This window comes from Camelina sativa, chromosome 15, assembly GCF_000633955.1.
Source record: "Camelina sativa cultivar DH55 chromosome 15, Cs, whole genome shotgun sequence".
Lineage (NCBI taxonomy): Eukaryota > Viridiplantae > Streptophyta > Magnoliopsida > Brassicales > Brassicaceae > Camelina > Camelina sativa.
In genome coordinates, this window is record NC_025699.1 from 7,303,430 (window position 1) to 7,324,754 (window position 21,325).

General features: G+C 34.4%; 4 protein-coding genes across 6 annotated transcripts; 2 read left to right on the forward strand and 2 right to left on the reverse strand.

Moving 5' to 3' along the window:
- On the forward strand, positions 6,832-8,868 carry LOC104745854 (NAC transcription factor 56-like). The gene is made up of 3 exons (XM_010467218.2): positions 6,832-7,241; positions 7,445-7,752; positions 7,869-8,868. The coding sequence occupies exons 1-3, from the start codon at positions 7,049-7,051 to the stop codon at positions 8,475-8,477; spliced, it is 1,110 nt and encodes a 369-aa protein (XP_010465520.1). The 5' UTR covers positions 6,832-7,048; the 3' UTR covers positions 8,478-8,868.
- Positions 12,741-13,304, forward strand: LOC104745857. Its single transcript, XM_010467220.2, has one exon. The coding sequence runs from the start codon at positions 12,863-12,865 to the stop codon at positions 13,187-13,189; it is 327 nt and encodes a 108-aa protein (XP_010465522.1). The 5' UTR covers positions 12,741-12,862; the 3' UTR covers positions 13,190-13,304.
- On the reverse strand, positions 13,234-16,041 carry LOC104745856 (peptidyl-prolyl cis-trans isomerase CYP37, chloroplastic). Of its 2 annotated transcripts, none has more exons than XM_010467219.2 (12): positions 15,783-16,041; positions 15,385-15,648; positions 15,198-15,287; positions 14,984-15,079; positions 14,707-14,814; positions 14,560-14,609; positions 14,379-14,481; positions 14,215-14,268; positions 13,936-14,094; positions 13,735-13,857; positions 13,601-13,650; positions 13,234-13,508 (listed from the first exon to the last, which is right to left on the reverse strand). In XM_010467219.2, the coding sequence occupies exons 1-12, from the start codon at positions 15,957-15,959 to the stop codon at positions 13,382-13,384; spliced, it is 1,401 nt and encodes a 466-aa protein (XP_010465521.1). In that variant the 5' UTR covers positions 15,960-16,041; the 3' UTR covers positions 13,234-13,381. The 2 variants fall into 2 exon arrangements, with proteins under 2 accessions (XP_010465521.1, XP_019092590.1); XM_019237045.1 differs by having other exon boundaries at positions 15,385-15,653; positions 15,783-15,867.
- Positions 16,388-18,173, reverse strand: LOC104745858. Of its 2 annotated transcripts, XM_010467221.2 has the most exons (3): positions 17,892-18,154; positions 17,277-17,791; positions 16,388-17,198 (listed from the first exon to the last, which is right to left on the reverse strand). In XM_010467221.2, the coding sequence occupies exons 2-3, from the start codon at positions 17,761-17,763 to the stop codon at positions 16,816-16,818; spliced, it is 870 nt and encodes a 289-aa protein (XP_010465523.1). In that variant the 5' UTR covers positions 17,764-17,791; positions 17,892-18,154; the 3' UTR covers positions 16,388-16,815. The 2 variants fall into 2 exon arrangements, with proteins under 2 accessions (XP_010465523.1, XP_019092601.1); XM_019237056.1 differs by having other exon boundaries at positions 17,277-18,173.

Consider the following 21,325-nt stretch of genomic DNA (forward strand, 5'->3'; position numbering starts at 1 on the left):
CTTAATCTACTTGATTGATTCTTACATCAGGCATAATTAATCATGGCCATTAATATCTCTAGATCATATCTCTTAAAAATACTTACGTATATTATACGTCAAGTTGTACGCATTACACATGACTAATTCTCCAAAACTTCCGGTAGAAAAACTAGGATAAAAATAATTATATATAATATATAATAAGAAAGTGAACTTAAAAATAACAAGATGTCCAAAATCTTGTGCTTTAAAATTGATTTATATTATTAGTTTTCTTATAAAGATTTAAATTAACTACAAACTAATAAAAAACAATGAGTCTAACTAACAAAAAAACCATGTATTTTGAATTTGTTACGAGAATTTAGTTAACAACGACGACGTCGTATTTCAGTTATGGATATAACTCTAGATGACTAGATGTATACTTTAAGAAAAATTAGAGAGATGTATGTACGCACAAATCTTATTTACATATCAGAAAAAATATCTGGACCGTGTTGGAATTTTGGAATGATCAGTGACTACTTCACTTGAACATTGCGTGGCGGCGGGATGATGAAAAATTTGATCTTCTAAATCGTAAGCACATACTTAAATTCTCGAAGTAGTATTAAAATTATTACTTTTGTCAAAAAGTAGTGTTATAAACTTATAGTTACTTATATTAATCTCAAAAGTTTCTTATGTTAACTCTTCGTTTTTGGATACTACGTATAACATACACACACATATATGTGTGTATTAATATGTATATTATACTTATTTATATCAATTGAAAAACAGAACTAACAGCATTTTCTTCGTGAAACAAATACAGGAGCACGCATTACAAAAATTAAAAGGGTCATGCAAAAAGAGCTTTTCTGAAATCCGTTTTGTATATAAGAAATAATAAAAGAAAATTGTAGCTTTGCTTGATGTCATTAGAATCATGTGTTGTCGTTAATATTATTCTCAACTCTTGGAGATTTGACTAATATAAGTATAGATTAGGTATTTATAAGATCATTTCCAGACCAAAAACTTTGTAAGATATATATGAAGGAAGTCTCGAAACCTCATATAATATTTCCACCATTTGAAAGACAAATCAACCCAAAAAGGTATAATATGTTCACTGCTGATGAATTCGTTATATCCGGGAAAAGACCCATATTAGTTCGAAGAAAGCATATTCTTTTGGAAAAAAGGATAAGACATTAAACACGTTGAAAAATAAAACAGTTAAATCATCCAAGTTAGTTTCTCAAAGACATGTCTTAAAACTAATTAAATTGAGTGATCACTAACTAGCAACCTAATTTTTGCATCTAAACTACATTACTTTAAATAATTTTCTCGATCGAATTAAGAGTCTAGACATCGTATTCACTGGCTCGGTTAAGATAGCACCTAGTACCAAGACGTCGCATATATAGAACATGTCGACCTCATTACTAGCTAGAACCGCCAGATATAGATTTAAATCAATCGTATGAATTTAATGTAGGTACCTTTATAGTTACAAAGTTGCTTGGATCTAATAGTTATATATAGCACAATGTTTTTTCCTTTAAGCTAGGAAAAATATTGTAATATTAATGTTAGTTTGACAATCGTCCGATGTTTGGCCTGTCACGTTACATATATAAGACCGTGTGTGTGATATATATGACGTTTAATTTGGCATAGATATTTTCTAAATAGAATAAAAGTGTTGTATCACATGATGAAAGCTATTGTTACAAAAGTTCACACAGTGAATTATTTGAAAGTAGGTCGTTTTTTCTCCATAAAGATTTTTTTATGAGGAAAGTTTTAAATACAATAAAAGCTTGAAGTTAGGTTTACTATTATTAAATACTTGTAGAAGAGTGAAATTTACCCACCTTGCGAACATATATATGTAGAATATACAATACATGTCATGTTTTTGTTATATAATATGCATAATTGTCAATATATTAAATATTTAAATGTTTGAATTGCCCTGGTATCCCACTTATTAATGTGTTTTAGCTGGAGTACATTTATAATTATTACAATCCAGATTATCGAAATTGTTAAATTTTAAGTGTTTCAACTTTAAAACTAGTTGGTAATTAGGCTATTGGTGCGTATCTTTAATGTACTAGCTAGTAGTGTTCGTACTTTGCCATTTGAGATTTCTATTGCCTCTAGTCCAAATGATAGTTCTTTTTATTTGATTCGTTTGTTTTGGCGCAGAATCATATTGTTATTTTGTATTGACTATAGGTTTGATTGGTAACTGTAGATGCTAAAACCACAATCTTATGAACTTAATCGGAGAAATATGATTCGAAAGATTTATGGACAGACTTTCCATAGAAATTAACAAAAACAACAAAAGAAATGATGAACTGGATTTGTATTAATCTTTTTGTTGAAAAGTTATCATATGTCTATTTACAACCTATTACGAGGTATTTATACTAGTAAATCCTAACGCAAACCCCTGGATTTCCTCCGGTGATCTCTTCCGGTTTTTCCACGATTTCTTCAATTCATCCTGAGATTTCTCCATCGTTTGACTCGGCATCCCTTCTGGTCAAGCTTCACCTCCTGGGCCCTTTGCAGGCCCACAATGAATCCTTACGAATCACTACTTAATGGACTTTTCTAACGGATCTTAAATCGGCGAAACCCAACACTAACAATAACTAACTATGTACCTTTTTGGCATGGGATGTATCGCTTTGACAGTACGTTAGCAATAATAAAAGCGATACCAAACACGTTATTAAAAGCGTTACTATCAGCTTTTTATATAATTTGTTTGTCACATTTTCTTTACAGTTGTACATTGTTTCGTAACAGTTTTGAGTTCTAATTTATAATTTTTTAATACAATTTTATGTGCGTTACCAATTGGATTCGATATTTATTTAGCTTATATAATCATATAACATTGATAAATTATGAATATTTTTAACTTAAAAAAAACTCATGCTTATTGAAAATTAAATAAAATATTTTAACAATTCCAAATCTATATGCATATTACATATATTCAAGTTCTTTTTTTTCTTCCTTTTTTTCAATTTGTATATGTGATTGCACGAGAACATCGTTATGTATCTGGTATCTTTATCAATCAAAGATTGTTATACGTTGATTTTTCAAACTAAACCATAACATTGACAATTTGACATACGGGATAAGCCCAGTATCCAGCAACCACGTTCTGTTGAATATAACACTTGCAAATAGGGTCCCCTTACATATACTTTCAAGTACATATATAATTTTGGTGAGAACATTTGTAAAACTACTAAGTTTTGTTAAAAATATATAGTCAAAATATGTGTGTTGTTGTTGTTGAGATTCTGAACGTAAGCAAAAAAAAGGAAGTGGTTTGCAAGCATGCATGTAAAGCACTAGAAATCTTTGTGAATGCAAAGCAAATAGAAGGATGTCTCTTTGATCTGATGGATGTGACTAAGAAATGATGTAGTTAAATTGACTAATTTGAGGGAAACATTTATTTTGAGTTGGTACAACGTGTGTATATAATATATGGTCCACATTTCTCGTTTCTTCCTTTTTCTTCACTGTTATTTTTTTCTTCTTCTTTTTTGTTTTGCAAAAGAAAATAAAGTGCTCTAAAGACAAAAACCTGGGAAACAGATTTGTAATTTTATTCATGAATAGTTTGAATACAAGTTTGTTTAAAGATAGAAGAGAAGCTACGAGAGAGATAAAGGAAATATCACATCATGGTATAGGAAGTCAAAACTCAAAAAAGTCATAAAATAAAAACCACTCCTAGGAATCTGAATACATCACTACCAAAATAAGTTCTAGTGGTCGAGAAAATATGCATGGTTATAATCATATCTTATGACGTTGGAGAAAAGAAAGTAAATAAATTAACAAAAAAGTAATCGAAACTTATAAAAAAAAAAACACATGAAATGAAATGGGTTTTGATTTTGTTTGTTTGTTTCCATTCCTATATAGTATTATCTAAAATTATTATTATATAATATAAAATGTCTGGTGGTGCGATTATCTCAATAACAAAAGCGTGAGGTATGACATCTGAAACGTAAAAAGCTTCTTTTTTTTTTTTTTTTTTTTTTTTNCCACCCACCCGGCCATTCATTTCCACGTCATCAATTTGTTACCTTCTGTGGCGATTACACGAGTCCCACATCTCAGTTTGTCACGTGTGAATACATCGGCCACTAGGAATCACACGTGTCTATTACTCATTGGAAATATTAAGAAACCACACAATAGTAATAAAATCTTACTATTACAGAGAGCATTCGAGTCAAAGTTCGTCTTAATTATGTATTACTAGATTTGGACCCGCACATACGTGCGGAGTTGATTTTAAAAACTAAATTTACTAACACATTTATATTTTATTACGTACATGCGGATTATGTTTGTAAACATATTTTTAATAAATGTTATTAACATTCATAATCCAAACTTTTTTGTATCAGTTTAGTATTTGATTTATTTTTAATTCGGTTTAAACAAAAAAATGATCAAATTTGTTTTTGTTATCGGTAAAAACAATTATATTAAAAAATAGTAACAGAAAGATGGTATGTCTAATTTAGTACATAAAATCCATTATGTCCTGTATATGTCTCATAACTATGGTTGATTTTTTTTTATTATCTATTATAGAACATAGTTTAATGTTTTTTCTTTTTCTTTTGAATATTTTTTGACATTTTTGTGTTAGATAAATTAAAAAATATGTTACATAATATATTAGAAGCATTAATTTATTTTAATTCTAACATGATCCTGGATTTTGATTTTTGAAAATTTTTAATCTCATCTTATTCCTCCTTCCATCCCGTTTCCGTCCCATTATTCTTTTCTCATTTCCTCAAAATCATGTTCCTACATATTTAGCACACAAACACGTAATAGTTTGATTCAAAACAAAATAAAGTATTTGATGAAGAAAAATAATTTCTTTGAAACATTCAGTTAATAGAATCACACATACATGCCGTGTCAGTTAACATTCTTTTATCTCTTGTTTTGTACATGCTTATGCTAGATAAGCTGAAGAAAAAAAAAACATATTTAAAATACTGTTGTTTTACTTTAGTTGTAACATGTTTTCGGATCCGCACATTTATGCATTGATAAAATGATAAGTTATAAGTAGTTTCAAACGTATGTATATCTTAATTCAGTATCCAAGATTTAAACATATTGTATATATGTAATACATATGTTTGAAATCATAATATAAAATCATAAATATTGTTTACAGATATCTCACAATATATAACCAAATTATATTTTTATACATATATACAATTTTGTATTTAATTGCTCGATTTTAATAGATACCGATTTAAATTATTTCTATAAACATTTAGATGATTTTGTATATTAGGTAACATCATAATTTCTTGTTTCCGGATATATCTCAAAATATAAAATCAAATTAAATAAGTTTACATATATACAATTTCGAAATTAATTGCCCAAATTAAACATATACATAAATATCAAAATTATTGTTTCCTTAAATTGTTTACGCAAAACTACTTACCTTTTTTGAATTTTATTGCAGATGCTTGTTTCGATTCTGTTTGGATACGGGAGTATGAAAAACAGCTCTGAACAGTTAATACATGATCCGAACAGAATTAATCCAGGACATATAGGATCCGTGCATTTTTATTATCAAATTTACTTTAATATCCCTTTTGTATTGTATGCTATTTAATTTATTTAGGGTCATTTTATATCATATATTTCAGGATTCATTTTGCCATGTAAATAATGCTTCCCTTTTAATAGTATAGATAGTAAAGATATATCGAGTATTTGATTTTTTTTTTTTAATGTGTTACTGTAATTTTGTCATCAACTAATGACGACGAAAGCGATTTATATCTTAACAATTTATATTTTCTCTTTTGCAAAGAGATATCGTTTTCTGACGTTAATCTCAGCCTCATCTTGGTTTGTCGTAGTTTTTCTGTGTCGCGAGGCTATACTTAAAAAAAGTCATTAACGCAGAAGAAAAAATAAATAATGACTAATTAACCCTCATGCAATTTGGTAATTACACAGACTCGACATGATTAGTCAGGCTTTGTATATGTGTCGCATTGTCGCCACATTTAGATCCTTTAGTGCAACCAAAACACACTAAACTCGGCTGAAATTTGGGATTTTTTTTTATAAAAGTTTTTACTTAATTATAACTGATTACTGATTAACATCAAATATATGTTTCCACACTATTTCAGTAACTAAAAGGTATAAATGGTAATGTTGACGTAAAAAAAAAACAGAGATTAGTAATGTTTGAATCTTTTTTTTTTAAGACAAGTTCTGTTATTTTTAATAACGCTTTTGATAGGGTTTATAATCAGGTGCAAATAGCTAGTTTTACACAGAGCGAATAAATGTATAAACTACGTGTAATGTTTTGAAAAATTGTGTGGTATTGAAAATAACATTTTTGACAATATAATTTCATCTTAAGAAAAACATGGAAACAACTGATCACACATTGACCACTTGAGAGTATATATTTCCGAAATTCGAGTTCTTCTATATATATATATTTTTTGCCAACCATTATATCCAAAATTTAGTCATTATCGAAAGATAATCTGTTTAAAACTAAAAAAAAATATTTCAAGAAAGTTAATTACCATACTACATAATATAATAATAGCATTATGTCGTTTATATGACATCATGTGAGAGTGCTAACTGCTAGCTTAAGTGTCATTATTCTGTAAAAACATATAGTATGGTACTTTGTAAATTTACGTAAATCTCCGGGGGGTGTATATATAAATATGTAAGAAAGAACAGAGGATTAAAACCCACACAAAATTGGCATTTTCTACACAGCCCATTTAAAAGAATGATAACGCCGAGTCTGTGAAGCATTTTTCAGCACTCCCTTCTCCCAACCCCAAAAAAAAAAAACAAAAGAATCTCTAAGCAATTTTTTTTTTTTTTCTTGGTAAAAAAGAGAGTATAAAATCTCAGAGAGTAGTAGTAATATGAGCTTATTCTCCTACCAAAACTTCCGATCACTGTACTAGATTTCTCTATAATGGAGAGCACCGATTCTTCCGGTGGTCCTCCTCCACCGCCGCAACCTAACCTTCCTCCAGGTTTCCGCTTTCATCCAACCGACGAAGAGCTTGTGGTTCACTACCTCAAACGCAAAGCTGCTTCCGCTCCTTTACCTGTCGCTATCATCGCCGAGGTCGATCTCTATAAATTCGATCCATGGGAGCTTCCTGGTACGTACTGTACACACCCTCAACCATCATCATCATCATCAACTCTCTCTCTTTTTTTTTTTTTCATTATTCGATTCCTTTGAATCTGTTAGTTCTTTTTTTATTTTCTTGTTTTTTTCTTGAGATCATCTCTGTGTTGTGATGGATGACGACGTATGATCTAACTGTTTTGTTTTTATTTTTTCTAATGGTTATATATATAGCTAAAGCGTCGTTTGGAGAGCAAGAATGGTACTTCTTCAGTCCTAGAGATCGGAAGTACCCAAACGGAGCAAGACCGAACAGAGCCGCCACCTCAGGATACTGGAAAGCAACCGGTACAGATAAACCGGTTCTTGCTTCCGACGGTAACCAAAAAGTCGGTGTGAAGAAGGCACTCGTCTTCTACAGTGGTAAACCACCAAAAGGCGTTAAAAGTGATTGGATCATGCATGAGTATCGTCTCATCGAAAACAAACTCAACAATCGACCACCTGGTTGTGACTTCGGCAACAAGAAAAACTCACTCAGGGTATTATATGAATCATCTTTAACTATATGATTTTTTTCGAATAATCTTGATCTTGAAATTTTCTTGATCTTGAGTTTTCTTGATCTTGATTCTTTTGTTTTTTTTCTTGTGTGTAGCTTGATGATTGGGTGTTATGTAGAATCTACAAGAAGAACAACGCAGGTCGACATGTGGATAACGATAAGGATCACGATATGATTGATTACATTTTCAGGAAGATTCCTCCGTCCTTGTCAATGGCGGCTGCTGCTACTGGACTCCACCACCATAACCATAATGTCTCAAGATCGATGAACTTCTTCCCTGGGAGATTCTCCGGTGGTGGTTACGGTATTTTCCCCGACGGTAATAATGCAAGTTTATACGACGGCGGTGGCATGGGCATGATCAACAACAACATGGGTACCGACTCATTGGATCATCATGACAATAACAACGTTGACGTCGTTGGTTTGAACCATGCTTCGTCGTCAGTCCCAATGATGATGATGGCGAATCAGAAACGACCTCTTCCTGTGCCGTATTGGCCTGTAGCGGAGGAGGAGCAGGACGCATCTCCTAGCAAGCGGTTTCACGGTGGAGGAGGAGATTGTTCGAACATGTCTTCTTCGATGATGGAAGAGACTCCACCAATGATGCAACAACAAGGTGGTGGTGTGTTAGGAGATGGGTTATTCAGAACGACGCCGTACCAGTTACCTGGTCTAAACTGGTACCCTTCTTAAATCAAAATATGTGTTTTTAGCCGCCGGTGTGAAGAAAATTTTTTCCGATTGGTGGGGGTTATTTAAAATTTATATAAATTTGAGATTTGTGTATATGTTTTGGGGTTAATTAAAAATTGGTCATAGGGGTTAGAGGTAAAAAGGAGATTATTTAGAGAGGCGGAGAAGTGAGGCAACATATACAAGAAACATAGGATTTTTCTTCTTGAAAGAACGATTACTGTTTCTTGATTTTTATTATTAAATGTATAAATTATATACTTAGATGTTTATATATATATATATATATGCGTAGAGATTGTATAGATGCATATAGTTCTCTCAGTGATATTTTGAGATTGTATTTTCTTGTAAAGGAGATGATTTAAGAAAAAAAAAATAGTTGTGTAAACTGTGTTATTTCTTCACATATGCTATATATATCAATGATGTTTTGGATTGAGATATTGCTTATAAAGCTTTGGAAGATATTTTCTATGTACATATGAGATGCATGACTGATGAGGATAGTCGATGGATCGTATCATTAATAGAATATCAATATTCTAAAGCTTGGCTAAAGCACTTCTTTTGAACAAAAATGGGCACTAGCTAAGCCATTGTATGGAGTGGATTAAACGATTATTTAACCTAAAATACTTTTAAAATATCTGACCAATTTAGTCATCAGTTTTACTAAAACCGTGGTGATAGAGAAACATCCGAGAGTAATAATAAAAAGGATTTTGTATATTTTTCAAAACAAGAACTCCTCCAAGTGGATTGTTATTTAGACTCATCTCTTATTTCTAGCCCATGACTTGCCTTTTCCTAATTTTACATGCCACTTCTTATATAACGACGCAGTTGCCACTGCATGTGTAAACATTAAAAAAATACATTTACATAGACTTTAAAAAAGATCGTGAAAACCAATCTTCTTTAGAAACATCCTGAACATGCTGAACTGATTCAAAGTAATGATAAGCTTCAACTACGTACGTTGTGTAGATAAGAAATTTCAATTATTGCATGTAAAGCTATAAATATAATATATTATGATATTAATGTTTTTATATACATACGAGGGCCATCTCATGTTGATTGTGATTTATCTTCTTATTTTCTATCATATTTTTTGTTTGTTTTGTATCATTAAATTCATACCAAACCAATCCTCAATTTATAGAGTAAGAAACTATTTTTGTATCGTCAAATCTTGTTGGAAGCAAGAGCCAAACAAACTCGCAACTGGAATAACGAGAAATAAAGAAGAAGAAGAAGAAGAAGAACAGATTATATGATTATCTTAAACATAAAAATTTGCGTTGTTTTATATGTTATATAATCTCCTTTTTTTGTTCGACAGCTTCATATGTTATAATCTTGTACTAGTTTACAGTTTTGTTAGTATAATAGTAATTCAAAGATAAGAAAAACGATTTTATGGGGAAGTGTTTTTAGTCAAGTGGTTATAGCACCACCTCTGCGACCGATCCCACCGGAGTTTGATTCTACTAAGTCGCGTTACCCCGCGTTGTAGGGATTGGCTATGAATCGGGCCTTGTCGATTCAATGATGACAAAAAAAAACGATTTTATAACGTCTAAAAAAGAAGGTAAGTCCATCACACCCGAGATCGTGTCCCGGCTCCTACGAATGTAGGAATTTGGCTAATGGGCCGGTCAGTTGTGATCCAATGGTTAACAAAAAAACGTCTAAAAAAAACGTAAATAAAAGCAATTGAATCTACTATATTGTAGAACATATTTAACTTACCTCAACCTGTAGTAATTTTGTCACTGATCATAATTAATTATATGATATGAACAAATAACCTCCTACTTTAATTTAAAGAGTTTCCAGATATGTTCCCTAATGTTCAGGTGTGGGTGTCATTTTCTGCTCACAATTTTTCTTTTCTATATCCGCTCACAACCTTACTTTTTTTTTCTTTTTCTTCTGTCAATCTGCTCAGAACTTAGATATTTGATTAGACATCCCCCAAATATATTCCGTTAACCATACAATTACAAGCACACCAAAATAAATGTAACTTTAAGGAAATAGTTTTATTAAACTTTGTGTCGTCATGCTTTAAAGTTGTTTTAAAAGAAACTATAAACACTACGATATCTGAAAAAAAACTGGGTGTAGAAGAAAAATAGAATCAAAAGATATATTGCATAAAAGCATACTGTGTGTGTGGTACATTAAAAAAAAAATATATGGCCAGCAATGGACCATATGCTTCTACATCAGCAAAAGGAATCATTATCTTTAAACCAAGAAATTAAAGACGCCTTTAATTACATTCCTTTTCTGGACAATAAGTACAAACCACCTTTCAATTTTTCTTATATATCATTTTGGAGAACATATTGTATTTATTTCAGATTACACTTGCCATATTTTTTCACATCCAAATCTTCTCTACATTTTCTTAATTCTTATATATATATATATATATATATATATATATATATATATATCCTTGAGGGTCATACGATTCCTTGAAGGCTTGAACTATCTTTATTTCAGATTCTGTCTAAATAGAGTTAGCAACAAAAAAAAAAGCGATTAAAAGATGAAGAAAAAAGGGAAAGTAGAGCAAGGAAAATGCATAATGAAGATCGACGACATGCAAATGTAAAAGCAGGTCGTTTGGCACGCTATGCACACACGTCTATGCATGATGTTCTGTATGTAAACAATTTTCCTTCCTATTGGCTTGTTTGAACTAATTCTTTGTTGACAAAAAAAAAAAATCGACGACAGCTATGTAATAGAAAAGCAAAACAACTGTTACATTTTGTGGATAGATTCTTCATATGAAAACCAGTTTATACGTTTTGCTTTAATGGATTGTACAATAAGATCCTAAGAAGTCAATATCTCTTTTAGAACATCCAACTCAAATTTAGTTCCACAACAATTGTTAATAACAACCACAACAAACATGAAAGATAAAGAGCACCAAAGCGGCATCAATCTATTATTACTACTGCAATTGGTTTACCTCATAAACACATCATGATGTTAGTTTGCCCCATACAAACAGAAGGTGTATGTGTGTGTGTATATGTAATAAATTGGGTGATGATCGATACTTATATTTTGTGGATTTTAGATAAAGAAAAAAACAAAAAAAAAAGTGAGGGATGAAATATTAATGAAGGTAAAATAAGGGTTGGTTGGTGGAGAGATAATGAAGAGATGAAATATAGACGGATCGGGGAATATGAACCAACGCTGTCTTCAACTCTCTATTTGGACTACATGACGATCCTTTTGATTACGATAGGAGTGAATTTTTAGAAACCCTCCAAACTATATATTTTTTTCTTAAAGATATTTATTATTTGTAGAAGGATAATAAACACTTTAGTTCACGAATTCAGTTATTTTGTGTGAGTCATCATTACATGATGGAGTCATGGACGTACAATCTAAATGATGACTCCTGATGGGATCCGCCTTCTACCTGTTTGCTAATCATGTTAATGTTGTATGAATTGATGTTTTGTTTTATATTTATAATGTTGAAATTAGTCTTTGATTTAAAATTTGCAACAAATGATATTTTTTATAATGTCATGGACGAACAGTTTCATCTTCTTATTGTTTCAAAAGGACGAAGAGTCGTTCATGGGATAATACAACAAAACTTGTTTGTTTTCTATTTTGGCGCAAATTTATTTAGGATTACAGCTAGAATTACAAAGTACATTCCATTTTAGCTTAAAGTTAAACTAATGACCCACACACAATGGTATAAAGGGAAACAAAATTAGAGGAGGTCCAAATAGCCAAATTATGCAAAATCCCATTGACAAAAAAATTCCAATATGATATAATGACTATACCAATTATTTAAAGTTAAATGGACCTCTTGTGGAGGTGGGAAACTTAATATGGACCTCACTAAATTACTAACTATTCCCAGTATGGTCTTAAGACTCTAAGCTCTACAGTAGAATGGATCCATCCTATTATAGAAAGATTTGGACATTGTGTTTGTAAAGCTGTTAAAAGAATTAGTATATTAGTAGTAGAAAGAGTTTGGCAGAAAAGTACTTCTTATACTGTGTAATGTTTCATTTGGTAAGGCATTGAAGTTTCTCACTTTGATCTTCAAAAGATGCGTCGTTGACTTGTTGGTGAAATGGAATTGGTCAAACATTCAAACTTTGACAAATTGGGAGCATTCGGAATTTGAAAAGTAGACCAACCTCTCCATTACAATAAAACATGTAACCAGGTCAATGGTGCTGTTCTCTAGCTCCACATTAATATAAAGAAAGAAGACTCATTGACTCTCTCTCTCTCTCTCACACACACAGCTCATTTATAAAGAAACGTTTCTTGCACAATTCTATGTAAGAAAGAGAGAACAATAGTAACTTATGCAGGTTGTGAGAAGGAGGATCCCATCAGGAGAAGGCGTTGAGATGCCTGGAAGATCCGAGACAGACAGGGTCAGAAGGAGGAGTCATCATGGCTCAGGTCTTAGGGTTCGAGTAGCTTGCACGTGCTCTGGAAGGCCTGGCTCGACTAAGTGTGCACGACACGGGTTTGCTGTGCCAAGCGATGAGAGGCTTATGAGGAAGGCCAGTGACGGTAGCAAAGAAGTGTTAAGGAGAGCTTTAACGCCTCCGATCAGGCGGATGAATCTCCGGTGGTTGAACTTCCGACCAACACCTAGCCGGCTCTGTAAAATGTCTTCTGTTTGATATCATAAAACTGAGAACTTTTTTGTTTTGTTTGAATGTAAATAAACTTCAAAGGCTTTTCTTTTTCTTTTCTTGTAATGTTGGAAATCAAATAAGATTCAGACCCAATTGCAGAGATTTGAAACTTAGCACTCTGTTACGGGGACAAGATAAGTGTTAGAACATTTTTGGATACAAAGAAGGAAGGAAGAATCAAGTGGATGAGTTGTTGTTTTGAGCAGGCAAAATAAGGCGATCTTGGCCTTCGATTAGTTTTGCAGATTTGATTACATCTCCTGTCTTGATCTGCCCAAGAATATCTCTACCTGCTGTTGTGTATCTGTAGAATTTTGGAGCAAACAACAAAACCATCAATTCAAGTGCAACTTCAAGTTCTGCAATTTCGAGTAAGGAACGTTTTAAAGCCAATACCCGAAGACAGAGAACTGCCCTTCGTCAAAGGATAAACCTCCTAAGCCAGACTGCAAATTAAAAACAAGTTCAGAAGGAAGCTCCTTTGGCTTTAAAATGGGATCAAGCTAAGGAAGTTTTGGAGTGATGCATACGTTTCTTTTATCGTATAGGTAGAAGAAGAATTGGTAAGGAGAAGAGTAGTCCTCTGAGTTTTCGCTGTGAGCCATTGCAACAGCTCCATAAACCGATAAAGGAAGAACTGGTAACTCCCCATCCTTCCAAAGTCGAAATGCAAAAAAAACAAAGTCAGCTTTGCCGGTTTCTATTTGAGAGTAGAAGCATTTTTGTTATACCTGAACACTCAATGGGGTTCTGTAGAGAGGTTCGAACTGTCCAGAAGGCATTACTTCCAATGGAACACTAACACTCTCCACCTTACCACTCCCATCCTCTGTGATAACAGCTTGGTTCACCGTATTGAGTTTGACTCCATCATATGCACCGCTAGTTACCTGAAAATTCCGAGAAGCAAACAGTTTGTGCCACATGATTTCAAGATTTAAGAGTATAGTCTCTTCTTAGGTTCAAGATGTGTAGCTAACAAAGGTTAAAGTTAGAGTAAACTACCTTACCAGTTTTGCGAAATTCCCTGCTGTTAGGGGTGCTGAATATCCATCTATAACGATCTGAATCCATAATATAAGCAAAGCAGCGTCTCGTGAACGAACATCTCGAAAGATTGTGGAGCAAAATATAAGAACAGCAATTTTTCTTTGAAAACATTAAACTTTGATACCTGGATTGTAGCACTTTTTCTTTGATCACCCCCAGCTTCAGCTGAAAATGTCGAACCATCACCTTTCTCAATTGTCATTTCCACAGTTCCTCTACCTGCTAACCTATAGTTCCACAGAAGATCTGTTTTATTTGCAGCTAACAAGAGGAGTCTAACTCAGAGAAACAGAAATGGGACTCACTTGGGATAGTTTAAGTATTGCTGAGGAAGTAAAAATGACAATCCAGATGCCTGCAACAACAATTTCTAACATCAGCAACTAAATCTTGTGCTTATGTTTTTCAACATACCCAGAAGAGATGAGATGGGCCAGAAGAATTGCATGTACCTGTAATAACTCCAATTCCGCAACAGTATCTAGTGATGCTGCCAGGCCAAGGGACACTTTATCAGGATCTTGCTTCTTAATAGATGTTATTAGTGACTGAAGTCCACCCTATAAAACAAAGGATTACAAGGTTTTATACCCGCTAATACCAAAACCAAATGAGTTTAGCTGCAAACTAAGAGAACATTTCATCAAACAAAACCAGATCATCTTTCACCAAACTTTTAAGAAATTGTCCATCAACTTGAAATAGAGTAGCGGTTTAATTCCTACGTACCTTGCCGTCAATCATAGTTGCATACAGCTCTGAACCCTTGTCTTTCAAGTCTGCTGGTATACTAGCCAATATCTTATCCTTATCGTCTATAGCCACCTGAAACAATTTCGTCAAAGAATTCAATCTTGTGCTTCCAACTATTCTTGCAAACATAATACAAATCACGAACTAAGTCTGTAACTTCAAAACCAACCAATCAAGAGTCTTTAATTACCTTTAGAGCTTTTTTGACATTGCTCTCCATGGTACCATAAGGCTTTCTTTGCGGAATTCTCAGAAGATATGATATATCTTCCAATGAAGCCTAAGCAACGAAAATAGAGTACACAACACAATGAGTAATCACTAATTACCAAAACCAAAATTAACTAATATCAAGTCCAAGACAGTGTATGACAAGCCTGTATAGTCTTCATGCTTGGATTAGCAGGAATAGCCTTTCTTAGAGCAAGTTCACCAGTTCTTGGAACTTTCGTGTCCGGAGAATAAAGAACTGCCTCTGCAGGTGAAATGTAAGCAGAGTCTAGACCACCAAGCAAAGGCATTGGAGACCAAACTTGAACAAATATCAAAATCGTTGCAACTAATTTCTCGAGTTTCTTAGTTCCAGCTTCAAAAAGGTTCACCTTTGAATCAATTGAAGACTCGTAAGAATGTATAATTTCCTGCACTGCTGAAAAAAACTTTTCAGTAGACGAAAGTTTTTATCACTAAAACCCTAAAAAATCGAATCTTCTGCCTAGAGATGAAGAACAATATAATAAGTAAGCCCTAATGTGACTATATTTTAAAACCTGACCTTAGTGTTACCAATCTTACTGGATGTAGAAAGCAAACGCATGCGGAAATCTCCAGAATTGGTTCGATTAAAGGGTAATTTGGGTTTTACTAAGAGTGATCTACGGTTGAGAGGTGAAGGGTGGAGAAATAAAATCCGGTGAGAGCCGATGGTGGAAGAAGACAAAGAAGAAGCCATTGATGTTGTGAGTGAAAAGCTTTACAAGTTACAGAGAGACAAAAGGATTAGAGAGAGAGAAGGAGCGATCTTGGCGCGCCTCATCTTCGATATGATTACGTGTATCTACATGAATGGATACACGTGGCTTCTTGTGAAGTTTAGAAAAACGTCGTGGTGTTTGTTTTTGCAGACTGCAGACGGCATTGCTTCTTGTATATTAACTCAACGTTTTGAGAATTCGCTTGTGCACGCTTTGCCGTGTCTGTGTGTTCGTTCTACGGAAAAAGTTTAGAAGTTAATAGTAGCTTTTTTAAGGCTTGGCCCAAACGTGGCCCAAGTAGATTAAAATAATAAATAAAGGGGACAGATATTACATTGACGTGATGTGACAATGACTGGTCATTTAATGCCTCAACGATAAATCTACATAGACGACATTCTTGAAATTCACTCAAACAAAGGTCGAATTTTTTTTTTATTTTATCTTTTCGTTTACACAGTTTTGCTACTACTCTCCCACCTCCACGACGTTAGTTTTGTACCACTGTACCAGCGTTTGAAAACGCTAACGCATCAGTAAAAAGCTCTCATATCTTAATCACACACATACTAGAAGATTCACCGTTAATAATATGCTAAAGCTTTTTTATATATAAATACAAGACTGTAAACGCAACCGCAGCGTTTTTGCCTCTTTCATCAAAGCATCTGGTTCCGCTTCGCCTCCCCAGACGCCCACAACATACGTTTTGATGACTTACATTCGTAATTAATAATATATCACAATTATAGTTTTCAAACCTCCAGACTTGGACTACGTGCCGTTTCCTATATAACGAACCAAACACACAACGCTGCCGTTTTGTACGCCACGTCAACATCTCCAATCAAGACGGACTTCACGGGGTCCGGCGACGAGTTCACTAGGTTTCCTGAAAGACACGATATGGCTTCCGGCCATAAACGCCGTAACTCGCTCAGAGACTCGGATATCTTCCATCTTCAGCTCATGTAAACGCCGCACGTACTCCGGCACGTGTAAAAGATCCCAAACCACACACAAACCACCAGGCTTCACAACCCTAACAATCTCACCGAGAACTCTCATCCTCTCCGCCGCCGCTTCCACCGATTTCTGACCGTGCTCTTTCCCCACCGTGTGAACGAACACAGAAGACACCACCACGTCGAAGTAATTATCCCCAAACGGTAACGTCCTCACATCTCCTTCACGGCAAGTCACATACTCTTGAACACCTACGCGAATTTTTTCGAATCAATCTCAAATTCGATTTCACCAAATCGATTTAGGGGAAAATGTTTGTTTGTTGTTACCTTCGAGTTTAGCAGTACGGAGAGTGGAGAGAGTAGTGCGTTTAGACCGGTCTAACCCGACGACCCGACCGGAGCTACCGGTTTTCTTAAGCTGCGTAGCGACGGCATTGAGGAGAATACCACGTCCACATCCGAGATCGAGAGCGGTTTTGACACAGGACCAGTCACCGACGGAGCTGACCATGCGTTGAGCCATCTCGTACTGAAGCGGAACATCGGAGTAGACGAAATTAGCGGCGGCGAAGAGGAGACAGACGGCGGAGAGAGCGGTGACAGCGCCAGTAAAACCGGCGGCTAACCTGGAAGCGCCGGAGAGGAAGAAGGAATCGAGGAAGAAGCAAATCTGGTCGAAGTAGATGAGGAAGAGAACTGAGAGAAGAGAGAAGAAGAAAGCATGGAAGAGAAGGAAGACGAGTGTTTGCCATTGCTCGATTCCGTAGATGGCGTAGATCTGAGTCCAATCTCTGTTTCCGGCGGTTTTACCCATTTTTTTGTTTTCGAAATTCCGATCAAATCTGAGACGAGTCAAGAAGAACAAAATCAGATCTATTAAGAATGAGTTCGTCACATTTTGAAATTTCGAATGGGCAAAGTAAGATAGTAAAGAACAAGTACCAGACGAACCAGAGACCGATGAAAACAAGATGTTTTCAGATCTCAGGAGTTTGAAGTTTTAGCAAATTCTTGAGGTGGAATAAGCAAAGCCAGCTGAGAGAATAAGAGTTAGATCAAGGAGGATGAACTGATGAAGAAGATGTGAGGTCCGTTACAGGAACATGGTTGTGACTTGTGAGAGAGAGAGTGAACTTATGAAGAAGAAGAAGAAGAAGAAGAAAATAAATAAAAGGGAATTACGATAAAAAGGGTATTTTGCTAAAACTTTTGGTCTTACCTAGGGGTGTCAAACGGGCATGTCCGCGCCCGAACGGGCTGACCGTGACGGTCCCGTATTTTCAGTGATCCGCTGCGGACAGGTCCGCCACGGGCGGCGGGCAAAGTATCACTGCCCATGCCCGCTCCGCCTAGCTTTGCGGACTAACGGGCATGCCCGCGGGCATCTCTTCTTTAGAAAGATAATCACTTTCATACGATAAGATTCTGCAAGTTCCTCTTGAATATTGTTTTTCTCTCTTGTGCAAGGAGCCAACTTCAGTTTTAAGCTCTCTAACTCCTGCTCCAAGCTAGCTGTCCTATTAGAGCCATATCCAACAATATCTATGAGGTGAAGGGAAAAATAAGGTAGCATTCAATTGCTGAATAAGGAACTTAAATCTAATAAGGAAGTGGGATAGAAAATAAGACACCTCTGGAAATGCATCCGAGTAGCCACACCAAGAATTCTAGGTCCACCTTGTTGCATGCACAACTGTTCAATATCTTTCTATAGTTCACTACGCTCTAGTTATAAGAAATACTAGTGGTCAGACTCAACATATATCAGGTAATCAAGATGCAGAAGTAAAATGGAGTCTCAAAAAACCATGATAGATAATATCTTCACAAAAGCATAACGCACAGAGTAGCCAAGGTCAAATTAAGTGCATAACCCAAAAGAGAAAGGGAAGAATTTCTGAAAGTGTAACAAGTGATGATGTCGTCATACACCATTTGCTATAAACTAACTCAATATCAAGTTTATTAGAAGAAAACACAAGTAAATAACTAAAAGAGAAAAATAATCTTTTGCATCAGAGAAGGCAAAATGCAGCAGAATACACTTGAAGAAGGCTGCAGAGAAGCAAAAACGTAAGACTAAAAAACCATTTCTACAAGCCTAGAAACATGTCCAAGGTCTAAATAACTAGTACCACCAAGAGAAATACACAAAAAGAAACTACAGTTGAGAAATTGAGAAAACGTACCAAGTTCAAGTTGTTTGATTCGAGCCTTTAGAATCTCATTCTCATCTAAATTAAGATCCATACTTTTGATCTGCAGAAGATCAACAACACTTTGACAAAGTAAATAACTTGCTTGGAAATTTCAAGACTTTTGAGCAGATGGAAAGCTAAGAAGATATAAAAGCAGATTCTTAACAAAACCCAGAACTCATAAAATAAAAAAAAGCATTCACCTTGAAACAACCTTAAGATTCAAAGTGATGTTCTTCCTCGTTAAAGCCCTAATTTTGTAGTAGTTGTTGTAACAACTAACAAGGGATTTAGGGAAGAGACAAATCAGAAATGAGCCCAGAAGATTGAAATTGAGAGACAAACACGATCAGCGAGAGAGAAAGTGTTTGTACCTTTTTCGTCTTCTTCGGATTTGACCCCGAATCTAGCCCGAATCTCCTCCCCTGTGCCGCACCATCGCTTGTGAACTGGCATAGAAGTGAATCAGTGATGGAACTGTGACAATTGCAGACCGCCCGTTTACCCCGCGGTCATCAGCGGTCACAATCCGCTTGACCCGCAAACCAAACGGGCTGAGTCCACGTGACCCGCCACTTTTTGGGCATCAAATTAAGAGCCCATGCCCGATCCGCTAAGCTACATAACGGGCTATGCCCGCGGGCCTAAAGCCCAATTGACACCCCTAGTCTTACCATTTTTTTCACGCGCTTTCTTTTTCACTCTATGCTTTTTGTCGGTTTCTGCATTTTCAAACCACACTGCTTTTTTTTTTTTTTGAATTTAAAAACCTAAAGTCGTTTGATTTTTTCTTTTAAATTAATTTGGAGGTTGCTAACAGAAAAATCATTAGTGTTAACCTTTTTCTTTAAAATTCAATTTAGATATTAGTACTGTATTGAATTATGTTTTTAAGATTTGTAATTTTGTATTTGTACTCTGCTTTTTTTTTGGTTTAACCAATACTAATTCCGTTTTTCTTGTTTCTCTTTGTTTACAGTAAACACTAATTAAAAAAAATTGCACTATGCAAGGTTAATTACCCAAAAGTGACAGTAAGTCATTAATATAAACAAATATTTTATGTTATTCAAATAATCCAAAACATTCAGATAATTTAGATTCAAATATTATCAACCTATGTAAATAAATATTAAATTATGCATTTACGCTAAAAAAAATATATAACTAAATCTATCATTTTATATAGATTGATTTTATAAAATTTGGTATTGTGTCTTCTTGCTGTTGTTCGGTGTTGTGATAGCTTTCTTGAGTATTGCGTCGTTTTCGTAGAGAGTGGTGTTGATTGAGAAGTTAGGCTTCACTCTTTGTACTTGCTTTTAAGATCTGTTGAGATCTGTTTGCGTTTGAAAGGCTTTAGTTTGACGTTCATTGGCGTACCAACGTCGTTGTCGCGTCCAGAAGTGAGTTGCTTGCCGGTTTATAAAGTCTTGAGAGATCGGTTCTCATCATGATAGAATGTGGTAGATGTTACTTCGGTTTGGCCATGAACATTTTTGGTAAATCTCATTCGCTGGTGCTTTATAAGAAGGGTGCTTTGTTTTTTTTGTTCTACTGTCTCTTTTGAGGTTTTATTGCCGGTTACCTTTGTTTTTAGTTTAAGATATTGTTTCTTTTCGTTTTTGGCTGTAGAATTTATGTTTAATATTTCTATTTTTAGACTCTGGAGACATAAATGTTGTCCGCCGGCTTACTGACTATGAAGATATTAATGTCGTTTGTCGACTTTAGCTTTGTATTTTACTTTTGGTTCTACAATAAGTAGATTAATAAAAAATTTAGTTGACAAAAAATTTTTTTTTTATAAAATTTGGTATATCATAGAGTAATAAAGGGGAAAGAACGGAAATTAAGTTCCATTTCTATATTATTACCACATACTAGGATCACAAACTAATGAGTGTACTACTTGACTTGGGACTTTTATATACTCAGTTACTATCTTCGAACACCGAGACAACATTAATTTTGTTGAACACAAAGTAGAGACCATGTGTAAAAAGTCTCTTCAAAGAAGAAGCGCGTTTCAGTGTTTAGATGATAAAACTCATAAAGGCGACAAAAATTTAAAGTATACATCTTCAAGATAATATTGTTTTATAGAATGTAGAAATATCTCTACACTTTATTAAATTGTAAAAATACTGTCACAGATATTAAAAAAGAAGTTTTGAT

Excerpts from the sequence above, each read along its gene's own strand:
- LOC104745854 (XM_010467218.2), top strand. The coding sequence starts at position 7,049 with ATGGAGAGCACCGATTCTTCCGGTGGTCCTCCTCCACCGCCGCAACCT. Across the intron at positions 7,242-7,444 it reads CGATCCATGGGAGCTTCCTG|CTAAAGCGTCGTTTGGAGAG; the intron begins GTACGTACTGTA and ends TTATATATATAG. Across the intron at positions 7,753-7,868 it reads ACAAGAAAAACTCACTCAGG|CTTGATGATTGGGTGTTATG; the intron begins GTATTATATGAA and ends TCTTGTGTGTAG.
- LOC104745857 (XM_010467220.2), top strand. The coding sequence starts at position 12,863 with ATGCAGGTTGTGAGAAGGAGGATCCCATCAGGAGAAGGCGTTGAGATG.
- LOC104745856 (XM_010467219.2), bottom strand. The coding sequence starts at position 15,959 with ATGGCTTCTTCTTTGTCTTCTTCCACCATCGGCTCTCACCGGATTTTA. Across the intron at positions 15,649-15,782 it reads GTAAGATTGGTAACACTAAG|GAAATTATACATTCTTACGA; the intron begins GTCAGGTTTTAA and ends TCAGCAGTGCAG. Across the intron at positions 14,610-14,706 it reads CGGAATTGGAGTTATTACAG|GCATCTGGATTGTCATTTTT; the intron begins GTACATGCAATT and ends TTGTTGTTGCAG.
- LOC104745858 (XM_019237056.1), bottom strand. The coding sequence starts at position 17,763 with ATGGGTAAAACCGCCGGAAACAGAGATTGGACTCAGATCTACGCCATC. Across the intron at positions 17,199-17,276 it reads CCGTACTGCTAAACTCGAAG|GTGTTCAAGAGTATGTGACT; the intron begins GTAACAACAAAC and ends AAATTCGCGTAG.